The 22,002-nt window shown below is 40.6% G+C and overlaps 1 protein-coding gene across 1 annotated transcript in view; it reads right to left on the bottom strand.

Annotated features, from left to right (window-relative positions):
- Positions 1-3,673: 3,673 nt before the first annotated feature.
- Ppp1r14c (protein phosphatase 1 regulatory inhibitor subunit 14C) overlaps positions 3,674-22,002 on the bottom strand; it is a 52,034-nt gene continuing 33,705 nt past the window's right edge. Inside the window, exon 4 of the mRNA XM_032894792.1 lies at positions 3,674-5,422. Coding sequence (XP_032750683.1) covers positions 5,348-5,422 — 75 coding nt within the window. The 3' untranslated portion in view covers positions 3,674-5,347. The remainder of the gene's footprint in view (positions 5,423-22,002) is intronic.

Genomic DNA, 22,002 nt, shown 5'->3' with positions numbered 1-22,002 from the left:
CCTGAGTGAGGTAATCCAATCACAGAAAAACACACATGGTATGCACTCATTGATAAGTGGCTATTAGCCCAAAGGCTTCAATTACCCTAGATGCACAGAAAACATGAAACTCAAGAAGGATGACAAAAATGCGAATGCTTCACTCCTTTAAAAGAGGAACAAGAATACCCTTGGCAGGGAATAGGGAGGCAAAGTTTAGAACAGAGGCAGAAGGAACACCCATTCAGAGCCTGCCCCACGTGTGGCCCATACATATATAGCCACCAAACTAGACAAACTAGATAAGATGGATGAATCAAAGAAGTGCAGGCCGACAGGAACCGGATGTAGATCTCTCCTGAGACACACCCAGAATACAGCAAATACATAGGCGAATGCCAGCAGCAAAGCACTGAACTGAGAATGGGACCCCCGTTGAAGGAACCAGAGAAAGGACTGGAAGAGCTTGAAGGGGCTCAAGACCCCATATGAACAACAGTGCCAACCAACCAAAGCTTCCAGCGACTAAGCCACTACCCAAAGACTATACATGGGCTGACCCTGGGCTCCAACCTCATAGGTAGCAATGAATAGCCTAGTAAGAGCACCAGTGGAAGGGGAAGCCCTTGGTCCTGCCAAGACTGAACCCCCAGTGAACGTGATTGTTGGAGGAAGGGTGGTAATTGGGGGAGGATGGGAAGGGGAAGCCTATATAGAAGGGGAGGGGGACTGTTGGTCCGGAAACCGGGAAGGGGAATAACAGTTGAAATGTAAATAAGAAATACTCAAGTTAGTAAAGATAAAAAAAAAGTTGCCTTGGTCATGGTGTCTCTTCATAGCAATGGAAACTTTAAGTAAGGCAGTGAGCTAGATAGGATGATGGATAGTGAGTAGATATAGCAGTGAAGCAGAGTGTTTACTGATGAGAACCTGTGGAAAGAAATTATCACAGAAAGAAAGGAGAGGCAATAATCTCTCCTGTAGTAGACAGGGTATACTTTCAAGGCCTGGGGCATGGGGAACCTAGCCAGCCCTTCCTTTGGGCAGATGGTACTTGTTCCTAAAACTTCATCATGGAGAATGAGGATGTAGTCACAGAAGGGATATGCCAAAGTGGACATCTGGAGATGAGGTTGGAAGGAAGGAAGGAAGGAAGGAAGGAAGGAAGGAAGGAAGGAAGGAAGGAAGGAAGGAAGGAAGGAAGAACAGCAGGAAAGACAATCATCAAGTTGAGATCTGGGGCATGGAACAGGCATTAGAGTTTCAGCCAACCTGTTGTTGAGATATGATTTCTAGTATGAGTCTGGGCTCTGAAGTTTTGGGCCCTGGTTCTTTGCCTGCATTAGCTGTGGACATTCCCAGGACATGAAGGCAGTGTGGGTTCCTTCCTCCCCAGCCATTCACAGGTCTCTGAATATCTCACTGTTTTTCTATTGGCTCACAGTCTCTATGTTGTTCTTCCTTGATCTTTCTCACTTATTCTCTTCCTCTCTGCTCTCTTTTCCATGACTGTAATGTATTTTTCTCACAGTTTTTAATTGATTGCTTGAGGATCTTATTGATCTACATGAATTATAAGTTTACTTTTTTTTTTTTTTTTTTTTAAAATAACATGGGTGGACTGAGTTTTCAGCTCTAAAGGAAACATGTGCTTGAAACAGAAAATAAGATTCAGGGGAGAAAAAAAAATCTATGCTACTTTTTCCTCTAACAGAAGGGGTTCTTCAAAGGCTAATGCTATTTACAAAGTGAGGAAATTGGCTAAATCTTGGGGGCATTCTTGGATGAAGATATAAACTGACAGTACAGAGTATGCATATTGGTCACTGCATTAGGATTACAGGCTTTGTGCTCAGGACATTGCCTTTTTAAAGTGCCTTTTAAAAGGTGAAGAGTCTCACCTGGCAGTTATCTGTGGTGACCTTTGAATCAGTAATGCCCCTCCCCTGGGCAACAAGGAGGTTATTTGCTGCTACTAAACCACAGAGAAAAACAGTAAGTCACTTCCCCACAAGCCACGTGTGACAGAGTTGGTGTCAGGTACCATGACCAGTCATTTAGATACTTGACAAGTATAGATCTGGTAGCACCAGATTTTCCCTGAGTTCAATTTCTATTTGGTCTTTAATAACTGTCTGACGAACTGTGGCCCAGCAAACAAATTTAGTTCACTAATGGCTTCCTGGGCTTACTCTTCTCAAACAGCAAGTGAGGACAGATTATTCCTATCACCTAGGCACATATGCTCTTATAAGTATGTGGTTCCTGTACAGATGACAGGATTCCTTTCACACCACATGACTGAACATACTTAGTGCACACACCCATCAACTCCAACCCATACCACTGCTGCCAAACCCTATTGTGTCAGATCGGCCTTTTTAGTTCCTGCACACATGAGGGAACTTGCGGTCTTGTTTTTCTGTGCCTGCTTTGTCTCCGTATAATGTCCTGCACTTCTGTCCATTTTGCAGCCTGAGTCAGGATCTCATTCTTCATTGCCTGTTGATGGACATGTTGGTTACTCATACCTTAGCTGTTGTAAACAGTGCTGATTTCAGCTCCTTTCAGTACATACCCTGGGGTGAGTCAGCTGGATCATAAGGTAAATTTATTTTTAGCTTTGTTATTTTAAAGAGAAAGATTCACAGCAAAACTTCGATGTGCCTGTGTAGTTTTAAGCTTCTCATGTGATTCAACTGTATTCTCCAGATCCTAGAACCAATACCCTAGCTGGGGAGAAAAGAGTTTTCTGGAGGAATTTTCAACACTTGCTGACCTCTTTGAAAAGCTAGGCATAAGTCTGGAGGCAAAGTTTCATTCCACTCCCCAGACTGAGGATCCCGGGGTCTAACCTGACAGACCCACAGATGGGTAAGCAGTTATAACACTGCAGACGCATGGTGTGATGGTGCACGTGCCACACTGTGTATGAACCCTCTGGAGGACTAGGGAAACCTGTTCCAGCTCTCTCATCAGAGTCTGCTGGGGGAGAGGATGGACTAGGCTGAGGTAAAATATTTTACAAAGAGAAATCTATATGGGGCAGTTCAGAAACCCCAAGAATTCAAGAGCAATGAACAGAACCAAAAACTTGGAGCAGTGCGGCAAGGGCCAGTTCTTAAGGTGTGATAAGGGGTCTGCTTTTAGGAAAAGAGTGGAATGACTGGATTATATTGACTACTGGGTAGGAATGGACAGTATTAAGAGTCAATACTGGACATGGAAAATCTAGTAAGGCTCAACATGGACAGACATATAAGGTATTGGGTAAACTGGTGGCTCGGTGTTTGGGGGAAGGATGGGAACCAAGATTTGCCCTAGCATCTAGCAGGATCACCCAGGAAATCTGGTGATGCTGTTGAGCATGGGCAGGAAGGAAGGCAGGCCAGAGTGTGCACAAATGGGATGAGAGATTCTGAGATGGGGAAACGATCTCCTGATTCATCTGATGAACATAACTTGGGCTGGTCAATCCTGGTAGAAATCCTGCACCTATCCCATTTCCCTGACTCTTAACATGCATGGTATTCTATTAATACTGGAATGCTTTATCAATTTGAGATCTTCTTACATGTTTCTCTCTGGTGGGAAAGGGGAGGTTTACTGAAATGAATAGAGAGACTTGAAATAAGAGCAAAGAGGGCCGAACACACATTACTCATCTTGTCTCTTTCTTTTTTTTTTTTTTAATAAAGATTTTATTTATTTTGTGTGAGTACACTTTTGTCTCTTTATTAATCCAAGAACACGACTGGGTTCTCTGCTGAAGACACCGAGATAAGCATCAGGACTAAATGCTTGGAAAATGAGAGGTTAGCTCCATTGGGCACTTGGGATTCCCATCTGCAGAGAATGCACCAAACGCCGCCCCCACCCTGTATGTTGTACTGTCACACGCACAAACAAGCTTGTAAGCAGCTCCCTTTATTTGAGTAAATAGCTTGTAAATAAATCATTGGTAAACATTACAAAATTAAATACATTTTCAAAAGCTCGCCAGTATACAGAAAATTCACAAACATAGTTCTTTTAAAAAATAAAATATGTTCAAAGCACCCTTGATATAAATTGCCTGGTCCCTGTTTTCAGACAGGGTCACCTGGAGACTTCTTACGGCAGACAGGGTTTCCAGGGGGAGGCAGCAGGGGCTTCCTGGAAGGAAGGGCTTTTACTCAGTTTTCACCCTGCCTACATCCCATATGAATTTTCATTCTACTCAAAGAGCTGGTATGTAACTATAGGGTTAAGGTAGGTAGTCAAACCTAGCTCCTAACATGGAAATCAAGGTCACAATCAGGACCATGAAGCACTGAGAGAAACCAGAGACGAAGCCAGACATCTGAACTAACAAAGATCTTAAGGTGTCTTCCCATCTCTACATTTCTTAATACTCAGTTCACGCTTCTGGATTGATGGTACCAGCACAGAAGAGGCCAGGATCTACTTCTAAGAAGGAAGAGGCTCAATCCGTTTGTTAGTTTCTTTTTGTCCTGCTTTCATGGACAGAGATAGTATAGCGTATTGCACTGAAAGCAGAAAACTCGTTGTTACACGGGGCTTCCTTTCTCCATTGCAAAACTCTGTTCAGGAAGTGTAGGCATTTCTTTATAAATCAGGCTAGTTTTCAAAATTAAGAGTTCATAAAACCTTAAAAAACCACAACGAGGCAATACCTGGCCAAGCATCTCAACTAATGAAACAAAATTTACGAATTAAGCCCTTGACCAACTCAACGCATGTGTAGTATGGCTCATTATAAAGACGAACATGTGGAATTCTTTCACTTTGGCACAGAAAGTGGATGCTGAAGGTGGACCACATTTGTCTGAAGAATGCCTGGGGGCCTTACGGAAACATGTGTTGTGACCATGTCTAACACGACAAACACAGGCTTATTCCATGAACCTGATATAAAGTTCTCCTCTCTATTTTTAGTGTTTGTAGATATGTACAAGCATGGGATATTTTTGACATCTAAGTCAAATGTATAACTTAAAAACGTCTTACCAATCTGACTGTAAGAAAGCCATCTTCCCTGTATAGTAAGATCCTAAATTACGGCTGAGTTCTTATAGAAAGCATTGCCCATCCTTGTGGATGCATCTGCTTTGACAGTCCTTGGTTGGGCTACAGTCCAAGCTATAGTAGCTTTGCCATTAAAATATTACAGTAATGAAAACCCTTTAAAACAACAAAAGAAGGAACACTTTTGAATAAATGTCTAACCCTCCCCACACACACATACACACCAAAAAATGTTGTTGTAAAAGACAACTATGGTTATTTTTTTTAATAAAAGTATCTGTGGAGTCCAAATCCCAGGTCATTTTCTTCATCTCCGAGAGAATTTTACCCTGTTGCAAAATCATACACTCTTCTTCTGTGGAGGGCTCAGCTTCCTCATGCCTCTTATCCGGGAGAGCAGCTCTCTGATAAATTCCTAAAAGACATCAAGGACATTAGTACAAGAAGCTGTATTGTTAAAGCCCGTACTTGAGAATGTGCCTAACGCCACCGATTTCAGCTGAAGTTAATGAATCTCATTGTATGTGTTAAACTCCAATGTAAAATAAGAAAGGGAGTTTTAGAAAAAAAAAGAAAGTGCTTAAATTTCACAGTCCAAGCCTTCTTGCTTTCTTCTCTGTAGGGAAAGATTCAGGTCATCCACCTATAACTTTCATGTGGATACTCCAGGCACATTTGACTTCCGTGCCCAGTCTTACAATGTGCATGCACAACATACAGACATCCTGTGAAGAGCTAGGTTAGAGTATAAGATTCTATCATTTCCACGCACGTTGCAGATGTCCCTAGACCTCACCTGAATCAGCAAAGCTAGACCTCTGGCTCTCACTACCGAGTATCACATCTACCCAGGGGATTTAGTCTCAGACTGCTGGACCCCCAGTTCAGTACATGAGTATAGAAAATGACAAAGTGCCATTTGGGCAAGCTCCAAAGTGGGGCTGATGCCTCTGATAACCAGTTCTCTCCAGCTGCTTAAACTGTAGACAGTGACCTCATGTGAGGAAAGTGGCAGTTGTGAGATACCCGTTGACAGTACACGGCTTTTGCACACATAACCCCCAAGATGAATGCAGAGTGATTTGTACCTTAAATCCAAAGCACTCCTCATGCCACTTCCCCATGATGTGTCACATGACCGCACTGCATCTTTGGCTCAGAATATACAACATGTACACCTTGCACTGTGCATGCTGCTGCTGAAGAAACAACACCCTCAGAGCGATGGGCAATGACTGCATTATAGTGGTTTTACTGCACTTCCTACATTTTCTGACATCATGGAAACATGACAGTTCAAATATGAAAAAAAGACTTTTAATATTTTCTACTGTCCAAAGTATCAAATTAGTATACCCTTGTACTGTATGATGTTGGAAGCTTTGATTTTTTTTTAAATGTTGCTTACTTTAATTTTACACACACACACACACACACACACACACACACACACATTTATATAGTCATTTAATGAATTTTGGCTTGGGATTGGGGCAGAATTTCTAAAAATTTTTGAAATGGTTCTAAACATATGTCTTCCATTTTGTATTAAGTATTTCTATGACATGTCTGTGTTTGCAGTATTGATCAATTCAATGGTAGTCAACCTCCTTCAGTGGTCAAATGACCCTTTTACAGGAGTTGCCTAAAGACACAGGAAAACACAGATATTTACATTATGGTTTATAATAATAGGAAAATTATAGTTATGAAGCAGCAACAAAAATAATTTTGTGGCTAGGGGTCACCACAACATGAAGAACTGTATCAAAGGGTCATGGCATAGGAAAGTTGACAACCACTTATGGTTGTCATATCAACCAATTATGGGAAAAAATACTGCAATGCTCTCATCCTGAAGTCTCAAATATTTAACTATATTTATCTCTTCACATAAAAATAAACAAATACATTGTTAGCATAAACTTTTGTCTTGCTTTAATAACTGGTAAAGCTATATTGTAACAGAATTGTTTTAAAACAAATTTATTTATAATTTATTGTAATTGATTCTTTTGTTTGTATTCCTCTTTAAATATCTATATACTAGAGCTGTGTGAAATTTCTAAGGCAAATGCATGGTGTACATGCATGAAATTGTCAAAGAATAAATACAAATACTCTGCTAATTAAAGAGAAATTCTTGTGTGAAAAGGTCCTTCTGGAGAAGAAGTTTCAGAAGTCTTGCTCTAGGATACACCAAGAATCTTTAGGATTTTATCTTCTTTTATAAGTCATACAAACAAACAAAATCAAAATCACATTTGATGTTACCAGTCAGTACCTACACACAGCTACATTAAAACTCAGAATAAATTCCTGCTGTGCATATTATTCTGTATTCTATTCTAATCTAAATTTATTCACAGAGATATGTTCGGGAGACTTACTAAAGTACTTTCTTGATCTTTTTTTCATCCATGTTTGATTTATGTAGAGTTGGGATGAAACCCAGGGCTTCCTGCATGGAAGCCAAGTTCTCCAGAAACTGAGCTATATCCCCGTCTTAGTGATTTGCTGATGGACCAGAAACCAAAGACTGAGCACTATGCTACAATTCTTATCTTGTATCATTAAGAAGGTGCCATTTTGCCTTGTAGTTTTAAATGCTTGGCTGCTATCAAAGTCACATTTATTACTCCGGAAAAAAAAAAAAACAAAACAAAGTCACATTTATTACAATAATTACCACCTTTTCCTGTTTTATATTTATAAAGACAAAGGTGGTGGCCAGCTGGACTTTTGGGCCAATGAGGAAAGACAGAATTAAGGGTCATACCAAGGCCAATGGAGAGCAGATATGGATAAACTGGTCTTACAGAAGTATCATGGTTTCATTATGTGGAGACCTTCCAAAACCTGGCTCTCTGGCTCTCTCCTCCTGCCAACCACCCGCTGCAGTCATGAACTCCCCAGGCTCTGTGATTATGCATCCTTCTCTATCCCTAAACCATGATAAACTTTAGGTTGCTCACCATTACCACAATTTGATTTTTAACAGCCTCTGCCAGCATAAAACTAATATGTGCTTTTGCTAAACAGCCATGGTATACTCCTTAGAGTTAATCACACTGAATGGATTTGCTGGTATAAGCATTGTTCTTAGCTACCTAGATCACACTGTCTGAGTCGTCTCATCTACTTGACATTATATCAAGTTTTGCCCTACTGCATGAACACCTTCCCATGTACATGGATGGGACATAGTCCATTTTGTACCGGCAGTATCACTACTAAATTCCCCAGCACTAGACTCTCTGATGCTTTGATCTTTCCAAGTTATGAACAACAGTACAACTGGAACCTGTACACTTCAATAATTCTCCTTAGTCTACATAATGCCTTTTGGAGTCTGGTCCAACAACCCGGTCAGATAACTCATACATCTTTATCCCCTCCACCCTTGACAGTGAACAGTAGAGAAATAAGATGAAAGCCCTATTTTAGTTTTTAATATATCTATCTTAACTATCTTAAAGAATTTTTATGGATAAAGTAACATCTTTTTTCCCATCTATATTAAATGTTCATTTCGAAAACCTAAGTTTCTCTCCGTCCACTTCACTCTGGGGTTTAAGCAACCTATAACATTTGGCACATTCGGTTTTTGTTTCACAATTTGGAAAGAGTTATGCAAATAATTGTTGTGAATGCAATATTATGCAAATGACCAATGGGAGTCAAGTATTCTATTTTAAATTGCATCTTTTGATAATACCCAAGGTCAGAATCAGAAAGCCTGTCATTTATTTCATGAAAACCTTTGGTAATTTTTTACTGTGATGATAAGACTATCACAAAGATAAAAACCACATGAAGAACAGCAGAATTAATTAATTGTGTGTGTGTATGTGCATGTTATACCACAGCAAACATATATAGGTCAAAGGACAACCTTGGAGGTCTGGTTCTTTCCCTCTACCTAGTGGTCCCAGGGATCAAACTCAGATAGTCAGGTTTGGAAGCAAGTGCCTTAATCTCTGAGCCATCATGCTGAGCCCTCTATTTAATTTTATTAGAAGTGAACCTTATGTCTATATTTAATATACTATCTGTGCATATGATGAGACTAATTTTGGTCGCCCATCAATTTGACTACATCTGCAATCAACTAAAACCCCAAATGCTAGGCACCGCACACCTTCAATAAATTTTCTAAATCAGAATATATCATCTTTAATCTATAGTTTCTAGTGCAGTTCACATAAAAGACCATGGAAGAAGGAAACCTTTGCTTTTTGCCTGTTTGCTTTTACCCCAATTGGCAAGTTCATCTTCCCTGTTGCTGTGGCCATTATTTAATCCAACGTCTACAGGATTCTAGCATAGACTGAAAAGCATTAGCTCCCTCGGAATCCTCTGGGACTCCAACACTAGGCTCGGACTGTTGAGACATTCTGCCTTGTTGACTGAACAGCTACGAACTGGCCATCCCATTGTAATAACCACCTTTGCACTAACTGACTGTGTCCTGTATGTCAGTCTAATAATACCTTTTTAAAATATGGGTCCTATTAGTCTGTTCATTTAATTTAGAGAATTTGCATATTTGGCTGTGTGAAAAGCATCAAGATCAATATGTGTTTCCCATATAGAAATGTGGCCATGACACTTGCCCAGAAGGATTCTGTTTATTTCCTATGGATTCTCCAGGAAGACTCAAAGATTTCTAGTCAGGAATACTTTGGTGGCTACAGGTCTGTTCCTCCAGGGTACTTTGGGCCAGTGACAATATAGTCCATTTATTTCCAAAACTCACCTTTGGGCTAAGAACATAGAATTAGTCAGAAAAGAAAGTGGCCTCTGTCCTGAGACATGCATTAATTGGCTGGTTTTGAGAAGGCTTGGTAGGGCTTGTTGACAGTGCAAGACCTTCAGACAAACAAGGCAGGGGATGGATGTCCCTGGCACAGAAGATCAAAATGAAGAGGTAGGGAAATACTGGAGGTTGTAGGGCCAGACTGACAGGGCCTAGAACGCTGCATAGCAGAGATTTGTCTTTGCCATGGAAAGGCATAGGAGGCCCTGAAAACATAGAACAGCGAGATCAGAATTAGAGTTCTAAAGCAGCCTTTTGGAAGCTGTATAATGAATGGCTTTTGAAGACATAAAGGGAAGGAAGATATATTGGTTTGGATCTATGGTAGTAAACCAGGCAATCAATGCCACTGTGTACGCTGATCAAAATGAGTGTATATTTTGCATCTATTTCAGAGGCAGAGCCAACAGACCCTGCTGCTCAACTGAGCATGCAGGTAGGATGCAGAGGAGAAGAAACAAGCGAGAAAGTTGCCATTCCTCAGCAACTAGCCAACAAGGTGATGTATTGGCTGAGTTGGGGACAACTGGAGGGAAAGAAGCAGGTTTGGAATGAGATGACAGGAAGAATGTGATGTGAAACTTGAGCTCACGCATGCAGATGTGAGAATGGCCCTCAACAGGCTTCCTTCCCATTGGTGACTTTCAACTCCAATACAAAGCAAATGGCTATTATTGAGCTACAGAGACAGAAGACTAAAACAAGGTTTTGCTAATGGAATTCAATTTATGCTATCCTATTTTGAACAAACACAGGCCAAAGCTAGCTCATAGGTTCATACCTAGGGTTTGGGAACAAAGTAATTAGACCTACACTGTTCAGTCCAGTGCCCTGAGTGCACATGGCTTTGAAACTCCTTAAAATAAATAAAATGTAAAATACTTGTTGTTAGTCACATTGGTTATACTTTAAGCAACCCACAGTCATATGGGCACCAGACAGCACAATGCAGTGAATAATATTTATATTATACCAGAAAAGTCTATGAATCAGTGCAGCCAATGGTCCATTAAGCAGTAGGATTGGATGGGGAAACCTTGGGAATGACTATAAGCACAGGAAAGTAGACAGAAGAGCAAGGCTGAAGGCCGTGTGACAGGGAAGACCAGTAACAGACACAAGAGGTAGGAGTGGGAGGCAGGCAGAGTGGTGAAGCAGCCCAGAGAAGAACATACTCCCAGAAGGAAGAGGTGTTTAATGAAGTCCTGTGCTAAACAAGCAAACAAACAAAACCAAAACAGGTTGGGTAAAGGAAAAACCTAGACAAACCTATTTGTCTCATCTTTATAAACAAAACCATACTGTCTCTACATATACAGTCTGCCAGTCTTGATGATATCAGGTAATGTCACTCTACCAATTTTTGCGACTTTCTCTAAATGGTTTTGGTCATTGTAAGTGCCTTAACTTGCTTTAGAATTTTAAAATAAGCTCATTAGTCTATACTCAAAAAGCCCATTCAGATTTGTGGTTGTGTTTGTCAGTAGACCAGTTTGAGAAAAACTGACAACTTAGAAATGTCTTCTCACCCAGGAACTTGATGTGCCCCTGCTTTCAAGAAGTCTTCTTTATTAAACTAAGCAACATTTTACCTATTAATTTCACAGCTTGGATCGTATCTGCAGGTATTTAATACTGCCAATGTTACTATGAACAGCACATTGTTATTTACACGTGCTTGTTGCTATTATGTAGCAGTATAATATATTTTCCTTTTTTAATTTTCATGGTAACAATTTACATCTATTTTATATTTGAGGAAAGAGCTCAGTTATTATTCAAAGCCGTATACTTTTTTACAAAAACCAGGGCAAAATAAGGACTCTCTGTAGATCGTACTCTTAGTATTATAGTGGATAATAAACTCATCACATATCCTTTTTAAAACTCTTAAAATTACATTTTATATCTCCTGCAGGGTATTGGAGCAATGTGCCATGGGGTTAAGAGGAAGTCAGTTTGTGAGAGTTAATTTTCTCCCATCAGCACATGGTCATGGAGATTGAACTCAGATCATCAGCCTTGGTGGCAAGCACCTTTACCTGCCAAGCCATCTTGCTGGCCTGCTCACATATTCTTTTAGCTGTCTTTCTGGAGGAAGACTGACTTGTAAGGAAAAAAGCAATTGTCGGAACCAAGCACAAAGCAGAGATGAGCAAAGAAGCCAAACCGTTTTACTTGAAACTGGGAAAATAATTTGGAATTTATAGTCAGGTCTTTGTGAGAGTTCAGCACGTGGGGGAAAAAATGGTCTTTTTTTCCCATTTTCTCTTAGAATGTGGTTTGAATAAGACCCCCGAGGCTCATATATGCTCTGTCCCTAAACGGCAGGATTGTTTTGGGAAGTACTAGGATGTTTGCCCTAGTTAGAGGATGCATATCACTGGAGGTTGGCTTTAAGGTTTCAAAAGCCCATTCCAGGCCCAGTCCCACCCTTTCTCTGCCTGCAACTTTCCAAACAGATATAAGTCTCGGTTATTTCTCCAGAGCCATGCTTGCCTTCCACCACATTCAGGCCGGATGGGTACAAGTCCAATGAAGTCCTTTCTTTTATAAGTTGCTTTGGTCATGCTGTCTTTTCACAGCAATAAAACAGTAATTAAGATAATCTATGCAAGCAATACTTTCCCCCACAATAGATAGGGATGTTATCGTGGCTATTCTCCAACAAAGTAGAAACTTCAAAGCATACAGAACTCAGATGCACCTAGTCTGAATGAGGAGATGAGCTGACGGCAGGGGATATACCGCAGTGTCAGAGAGCCACTACATGTAGGCTCCAGGCTCATATCTGGCATACGGACTGATTCTAAATCTCAATAGTTGAGATTTCAATGGGTGCTTTCAAGCACAGGCTAAACGTAGTATCATTGTAATTTGGGAATCAGTACTAGTACATGTTATTTTTTTTTTATCCCAGGGTAGAATCAATTTTAGTTCTGATAGGCTCAGCACGTACTATAAATTCCAAAATAAGAATCTCTCAGTGCCACCCAGCTCCTCACTATAGTACTGAGTGTTTGCTCTTTCTTATCTACCAGGCTCCATCCTAAGCCCTTCACAAATATTTAGCTTTCTCAAGTATGTGGACAAGGATTTCTACCACCCCAAAGCAGAAAATGCACTTGATTCAAGAAATTTGCCAAGAGCTTCTGTTGAAATCAAGATTTGTTTCAATCCTCTGGTCCTACACTCTATGCAATACTGCCTCTCAAATGAGTTTCACACCCATCCCCAGTGCTAAGCATGAGATGTGTGATTCCTCCATCCCATAGTCCATTTTTAAATCTTCAAGGTGAACTTTCCACCCTTACCCTAAGTTTCTTTATGGTGTGTGTGTGTGTGTGTGTGTGTGTGTGTGTGTGTGTGTGTGTAAGAGAATGTGTATCTGAATGTGTATATATATGTGTGTGTAAGAGTGTGTGAGTGTGTATGAGACTGTGTGAGAGTATGTGAGTGCATGGGTATGAGTGTGTGTGAATGTGTGAGAGTGTATGTGCCTGATGTATATGTGCAAGAGTGTGTGTGAGACTATATGTGAAAGTATGTTAGTGTGTGAATGTGTGTGTGAATGTATATGTATGTGTATGAGAGTATGTGTATGTATGTGTGTGTGCATGTGTGTATGTGTGTGAGAATATGTTAAGTGTGAGAGTATGTGAATGTGTGAGTATGTGTATTTGTGTGTGTGAGAGTGTGTATGAGTGTGAGTGTATGTGTGTGAGAGTATGTTGAGTGTGAGAGTATGTTGAGTATGAGAGTATGTGTGTGAGTGTGTGTATTTGTGTGTGCAGGAGAGTGTGTGAGTGTGAGTATATGCATGTGTGTGAGAGTATGAGTGTGAGTGTGTGTATGTGTGCAAAAGTATGTCAGTTTGCGTATGTGTGTGTGAGTGTGAATGCATGTGAGAGTGTGTGTGTGAGTAGGTATGAATGTGTGAGTGTGTGTACTAGAGTGTGTGTATGTGTGTGAGAGTATGTGTGTGTGTGAGTGTATATGAGTGTGTGTGTGTATGTTTATGCTAGTGTTGTGTGTGAGTGGGTATGAGTGTGTGTGTGTGTGTGTGTGTGTGTAAGTGTGACAATGATCAACAGGTGTCTTCATTACTTTCCACTTTATTTGTTGACTCAAGATCTCTCCCTGATTTTGAAGATGACATGCTCAACTGACCTGACTGGTTGGTAGCCTCCTCCTGTCTCTGTCTTCCATCATTGGGATGACAGTGACAAACTCCTCTGCCCAGTTCCTTCCATAAATGCCTAGGATCCACAGTCAAGGCTTCATGTTTCTTCAGCAAGCACTTCACCCACCGAGCCATCTCTCCATCCCCCTGTGCTCCCTTCTAAAACACAAGAGTGCACAGAGTGGTATCTGCTCTGTTCTCCAGTCTTGTGTCCCTGGAGCCTGATCTAGGCAGGCCAGTGTCTTCTGGCTCCAACAGCCCCTTCTCCCATTCTATGTCATAGCTCCCAGTATTCCAGAAGGTTCTGCTGCCTCAGCCTCACAGCACTTTTTATAATAGCATGCCACCATAGCCTATGCCATATACTCACGCTTAGTTTCCTACAACCTTTTTACTCTCTTGTTCTGCCCGGGAGGGGCTTACAGTACCCTCCTCCACACCTTAGTATAACCCTAGATTGGAGCTGAAGCCTCCTTCCTAAGCCTTTGTTAATGATTGCGTTTGTGCACAGATTTCATAATGCAGTTTTACACAGGACCCCTGGTTCATATTTCACAGCCAGGCATGAAACAGAGAGACTTCCCATTAATGCTCATCAAATTTAATTTAATTCCCAAATGGACGCATCCCCATCTGTTTACAGCTTGGAAGATTAATGGCAGAAATCAGGGATGACAAGAATATGGAGCTTTGTTTTTACATGATTGGGTGACAGTGGGAATGTGGAGTCTTTTACTTTCCTGAAGAAAGTGATGCTGGATTTTGAAGGGTGATCGCTATATCTAAATACTTGCCACTGTGAGGCATCTGTGACCACAGGGGTTCAGCCGTTCACTTCCTGTCAGACACAGCTCTGCCTATCTCTTAACTCATTATCCACACTTCCAGAAAAACATATAAACAATAACTAAATTGAAACATGTGTCCTTCTACCTGGTTCTTGGGTTATCTCCTCTACTAGTCAGCCCTTACAAAGCTCTATCCATTCATCTGAGGACTAGATGAAGTAAGCTTTTGAGAAAATTGTATTATCTATTAATTAATTAGATCATTTTTTAAGGTCATAGTCATACACAACTTAAACTGGCATTAAATTCACTGAGTAACTGAGAATGACCTCAAACTGCTGAACCTCTTACCTGCCTCCACATCCCTAATGCTGAGGTGACAGGCAAACAACACTACACACAGTTTATATGGCACTGGGGAATTGAACCCAGGACTTCGTACATGCTAGACAAGCCCTCTGTGAACTGAGTGCCATCTCAGAATGCCTTAAGATAGGTTCTAGCAAAGGTATTTAGCAGTTTATTCGGCTCTAAGCACTGCTTGAATAGTTTGAGATGATGGACTCTGAGTTCAGAGTAGTTTTTTGTTTCCCTCTTCTCTGTGGTGTGAGTTATTTAGAAAAGAAATGTATTGCTTGATTCTTTGACATTGAAGGCCTTTCTGGGTATTTTTTCTATTACTATCATGTAACTAACCCCACTGCTGTCCAAGAACATATTTGTGTGACTTGAATCCCTGGCCATGCGAGATTTGCTTTGTGACTTGAGTACTTGTATAGAAACAAGTATTCTGTCTGTGCACATTTTATTTAAAAACAAGCTTGGCAATTAACCACTGCCTTTATATGGCTTCCTCTCTCCTGAGCCCCATGCACCGAACACACTTACAGAAAGGTTTCATGTGAGCTGCCTCCCACTGCAAGCTGCAGGATTCCTCCAGGAAAGCGAAAAGCCATTCAAGGCAATTCCCTACCCCCAAAGGATGTGGCTTTTGCAATACTCAGAAGGGGAGATGAATTATTTTTAGGACTTCCCCTGATGACATGGAAGAGTGATGATAAAGTACTCCCTGGTGGGTGTGTATTCTGTACTGGGATCTGGCCCTGGGTGGTCTGGATACAAGAAAGAAGAAAACAAAATGGTTGATATTCTACCTCAGTACACATTAACCATCTTCAATCATAAGACAAATGTTTGAATGCAGGACTCTTGATGCCATCTGAATTAGACAAATATGGGCTGATCCTGCACTTCACTCTGAGTGAACTCCATAGCAGATTCAGTCCTAAGTACTGAGCTATGTGGTAGAAGCGGCTGGAAATCCTGCTTTCCAGGGAGTCCTAGACCAGCTGGGGATGAAGACACAGACATAGGTCCATAAGGAGGCATGAAGTGAAGTGCCAAGAATGTCTGCATGCCCACAGGGCAGAGGGACAGCTCATGCTAGCCAGCACCTGGATCTTCTACTCTTTCTCCCTCTCACTCTCCCTGATGACTGAGCAAATGGGGCCATAGTTCTAAGAGTTTCTTAAAGAGGACACCCTTGGTGAATTTAAGGGTTACAAAATCAGGACTGACTACTCCGAGGCAGTGCACCCTTTGATCTTGGCACTTGGGTGGCAGAAGGAGGTGGATCTGTATGAGTTTGGCACTGGCCTGATCTACATAATGAGTTCTAAGCCAGCCAGGGCTACATTGTGAGGCCTTGTCTCAAGATATTAAAGACAAAAAAGAGGAGGAGAAAGAGGGATGGAGGGAAGGGGAACAGAGGGGGAGGTGTGCTTTGGTGTATTTAGCTGGCCATCTCCCTGTGGTTTTTCTTATCTGGCCATTCTAGATTCCTAATCATTAAATGACTATTTTGGCTAACTGATATCATTTTTAAAATTTGCTTGAGCCATATTTCAAGAGAAACTGTATATTTATTTTATTTTTGGCTGCTTTGGCAGATTTTGCCCAAATGTTGCCAAAATACCACCCAAGAGATGTCTGATATCACCTCAGAATCACCCTCCAGCTGTTCAGTATGAAATAAAACAGCAGGAGAGGGTGTGACAAACTGTAGCCACAGGATACTCCTTCTTGCTGCTTTTAATGTAGGGGACACCCTTGCTGCTTCAGGAAGCCAGGGTTTCCTGAAGACTGGAAAGTGAGTTGAGACCAAAGAAAGAGAAAACAGAAAATAAAGACCCCAGGCTATATACACAGGAGCATCTGAAGAAAATCTATGGCAGTTTATTCTAGAAGAAAAGAGTTGCTCTGTACACACTAAGAAAGAAAGAGTGAAGTTACACAGCCCAAAGAGGTAACTCCAGTCCAGGAATGGGCAGGTTCAAGACCCAAGAGTTGCAGTCTGAAGTATCCCCTCTTGAAGGGAGCAAAGAATCTCATGTAAAGTACCAGGTTCTAGAAGAAGTGCCTAGGCAATGGAGCAGCAGGTGCCTAGCGGTCCAGACACCGCCCAGACCTGAAGGGACCGCTAAACAGCTCTCTGAACCCAAATTCCATGGGAGGGAGAGCTAAACCTTCAGAGGGGCAGACACACCTGGGAGGCCAGAAGACACTACACTCTGCCCACATTTCTGACTCCAGAGGAAAACACCTAATGCCATCTGGGACCCCAGTGCATGGGGGCTCTGGGAAAAGGCAGCACAGGCCCTCCTGGTTGCCACCTTCATGGAGAGCTCAAAAGCACCCGCCCCCCCCCACGAGCAACTTGAGCCTCTGGACCACAGGTAAGACCAACTTTTCTGCTCCAAAAGACCTGGCTGGTGAACTCAGGACACAGTCCCACAGGAACAGTTGAAGACCAGTAGGCAGGAAACACCACATGCCTGAAAGCAGAACACTCTGTTCCCACAACTGGCCGAAAGAAAACAGGAAAACAGGTCTGCAGCACTCCTGACACACAGGCCTATAGGAAGGTCTAGCCACTGTGAGAAATAGCAGAGCAAGGTAACACCAGAGAAAACCTGATGGTGAGAGGCAAGCACAGGAACCCAAGCAACAGAAACCAAGACTACATGGCATAATCGGAGTCCAATACTCCCCCCAAAGTAAACACTGAATATGCAAACACACCAGAAAAGCAAGATCTAGATTTAAAATCACATTTGATCATGATGCTGGAGGACTTCAAGAAAGACATGAAGAACTCCCTTAGAGAAACGCAGGAAAACATAAATAAACAACTAGAAATCTATAGAGAGGAATCACAAAAATCCCTGAAAGAATTCCAGGAAAACACAATGAAATTGGTGAAAAAATTAAAAATGGAAATAGAAGCAATAAAGAAAGCACAAAGGGAAACAACCCTGGATATAGAAAACCAAAGGAAGAGACAAGGGGCTGCAGATACAAGCATCACAACAGAATACAAGAGATAGAAAAGAGAATCTCAGGAGCAGAAGATTCCATAAAAATCATCAACTGTCAAAGTTAATGGAAAATGGAAAATGCTACTGGTCCAAAACATACAGGAAATCCAGGACTCAATGAAAAGATCAAACCTAACGATAATAGGTATAGAAGAGAGTGAAGACTCCCAGCTCAAAGGACCAGTAAATATCTTCAACAAAATCATAGAAGAAAACATCCCTAACCTAAAGAAAGAGATGCCCATACAAGAAGCCTACAGAACTCAAAATAGATTGGACCAGAAAAGAAACTTCTCCCATCACATAATAGTCAAAACACCAAATGCACAAAACAAAGAAAGAATATTAAAAGCAGTAAGGGAAAAAGGTCAAGTAACATATAAAGGCAGACCTATCAGAATCACACCAGACTTCTCGCCAGAGACTATGAAAGCCAGAAGATCCTGGACAGATGTCATACAGACCCTAAGAGAACACAAATGCCAGCCCAAGTTACTGTATCCTGCAAAACTCTCAATTAACATAGATGGAGAAACCAAGATATTCCATGACAAAACCAAATTTACACAATATCTTTTTACATATCCAGCCCTACAAAGGATAATAAATGGTAAAGCCCAACATAAGGAGGCAAGCTACACCCTTGAAAAAGCAAGAAACTAATCGTCTTGGCAACAAAACAAAGAGAAGAAAGGCACACAAATATAATCTCACATCCAAATACGAATAAATCAGGAAGCAATAATCACTATTACTTAATATCTCTCATTATCAATGGTCTCAACTCACCAATAAAAAGACATAGATTAACAAACTGGATACGCAATGAGGACCCTGCATTCTGCTGCCTACAAGAAACACACCTCAGAGACAAAGACAGACACTACCTCAGAGTGAAAGGCTGGAAAACAACTTTCCAAGCAAATGGTCAGAAGAAGCAAGCTGGAGTAGCCATTCTAATATTGAATAAAATCGATTTTCAACTAAAAGTCATCAAAAAAGATAAGGAAGGACTCTTCATATTCATCAAAGGAAAAATCCACCAAGATGAACTCTCAATCCTAAATATCTATGCTCCAAATACAAGGGCACCTACATATATAAAAGAAATCTTACTAAAGCTCAAAGCACACATTGCACCTCACACAATAATAGGAGATTTCAACACCCCACTCTCATCAATGGACAGATCATGGAAACAGAAATTAAACAGAGACATAGACAGACTAAGAGAAGTCATGAGCCAAATGGACTTAACAGATATTTACAGAACATTCTATCCTAAAACAAAAGGATATACCTTCTTCTCACCACCTCATGGTACTTTCTCCAAAATTGACCATATAATACGTCATAAAACAGGCCTCAACAGACACAGAAACATAGAAATAATCCCATTTGTCCTATCAGACCACCACGGGCTAAAGCTGGTCTTCAATAACAATAAGGGAAGAATGCCCACATATATATGGAAGTTGAACAATGCTCTACTCAATGATAACTTGGTCAAGGAAGATATAAAGAAAGAAATTAAAGACTTTTTAGAATTTAATGAAAATGAAGGTACAAGATACCCAAACTTATGGGACACAATGAAAGCTGTGCTAAGAGGAAAACTCATAGCGCTGAGTGCCTGCAGAAAGAAACAGGAGAGAGCATATATCAACAGCTTGATAGCACAACAAAAAGCTCTAGAACAAAAAGTAACAAATACACCCAGGAGGAGTAGAAGGCAGGAAATAATCAAACTCAGAGCTGAAATCAACCAAGTAGAAACAAAAAGGACCATAGAAAGAATCAACAGAACCAAAAGTTGGTTCTTTGAGAAAATCAACAAGATAGATAAACCCTTAGCCAGACTAACGAGAGGACACAGGAAGTGTGTCCAAATTAACAAAATCAGAAATGAAAAGGGAGACATACCTACAGAATCAGAGGAAATTAAAAAAATCATCAGATCTTACTACAAAAGCCTATATTCAACAAAACTTGAAAATCTGCAGGAAATGGACAATTTCCTAGACAGATACAAGATACCGAAGTTAAATCAGGAACAGATAAACCATTTAAACAACCCCATAACTCCTAACGAAATAGAAGCAATCATTAAAGTTCTCCCAACCAAAAAGAGCCCAGGTCCAGATGGGTTCAGTGCAGAATTCTATCAGACCTTCATAGAAGAACTCATACCAATACTATCCAAACTATTCCACAAAATTGAAAGAGATAGAGCACTACCGAATTCCTTCTATGAAGACACAATTACTCTTATACTTAAACCACACAAAGATCCAACAAAGAAAGAGAACTTCAGACCAATTTCCATTATGAATATCGATGCAAAAATACTCAATAACATTCTGGCAATCCGAATCCAAGAGCCCATCAAAACAATCATCCACCATGATCAAGCAGGCTTCATCCCAGGCATGCAGGGATGGTTTAATATACAGAAAACCATCAATGTGATCCATTATATAAACAAACTGAAAGAACAAAACCACATGATCATTTCATTAGATGCTGAGAAAGCATTTGACAAAATTCAACACCCTTTCATAATAAAAATCCTGGAAAGAATAGGAATTCAAGGCCCATACCTACCCATAGTAAAAGCCATATACAGCAAACCAGTCGCTAACATTAAAATAAATGGAGAGAAACTTGAAGCAATCCCACTAAAATCAGGGACTAGACAAGGCTGCCCACCCTCTCCCTACTTATTAAATATAGTTCTTGAAGTTCTAGCCAGAGCAATCAGACAACAAAAGGAGATCAAGGGGATACAGATTGGAAAACAAGAAGTCAAAATATCACTATTTGCAGATGATATGATAGTATATTTAAGTGATCCCAAAATTTCCACCAGAGAACTACTAAAGCTGATAAACAACTTCAGAAAAGTGGCTGGGTATAAAATTAACTCAAATAAATCAGTAGCCTTCCTCTACACAAAAGAGAAACAAGCCGAGAAAGAAATTAGGGAAACGACACCCTTCATAATAGTCCCAAATAATATAAAGTACCTTGGTGTGACTTTAACCAAGCAAGTAAATGATCTGTACAATAAGAACTTCAAGACACTGAGGAAAGAAATTGAAGAAGACCTCAGAAGATGGAAAGATCTCCCATGCTCATTTATTGGCAGGATTAATATAGTAAAAATGGCCATTTTATCAAAAGCGATCTACAGATTCAATGCAATCCCCATCAAAATACCAATCCAATTCTTCAGAGAGTTAGACAGAACAATTTGCAAATTCATCTGGAATAACAAAAAACCCAGCATAGCTAAAACTATCTTCAACAATAAAAAGGACTTCCAGGGGAATCACTATCTCTGAACTCAAGCAGTATTACCGAGCAATAGTGATAAAAACTGCATGGTATTGGTACAGAAACAGACAGTGGAATAGAATTTAGTAGAATAGAATTGAAGATCCAGAAATGAACCCACACACCTATGGGCACTTGATTTTTGACAAAGGAGCCAAAACCATCCAATGGAAAAAAGATAGCATTTTCCGCAAATGGTGCTGGTTCAACTGGAGGTTAGCATGTAGAAAAATGCAGATCGATCCATGCTTATCACCCTGTACAAAGCTTAAGTCCAAGTTGATCAAGGACCTCCACATCAAACCAGATACACTCAAACTAATAGAAGAAAAAGTGTGCAAGCATCTCAAACACATGGCAACTGGAGAAAATTTCCTGAAGAAAACATCAGTGGCTTATACTCTAAGATCAAGAATCAACAAATGGGATCTCATAAAACTGCAAAGCTTCTGTAAGGCAAAGGACACTGTTGTTAGGACAAAACGGCAACCA

This window comes from Rattus rattus, chromosome 2 (assembly GCF_011064425.1).
Source record: "Rattus rattus isolate New Zealand chromosome 2, Rrattus_CSIRO_v1, whole genome shotgun sequence".
Classification (NCBI taxonomy): Eukaryota; Metazoa; Chordata; class Mammalia; order Rodentia; family Muridae; genus Rattus; species Rattus rattus.
The sequence above is the reverse complement of the archived record's forward strand: the minus strand, read 5'-3'. Positions and strand labels throughout refer to the sequence as shown.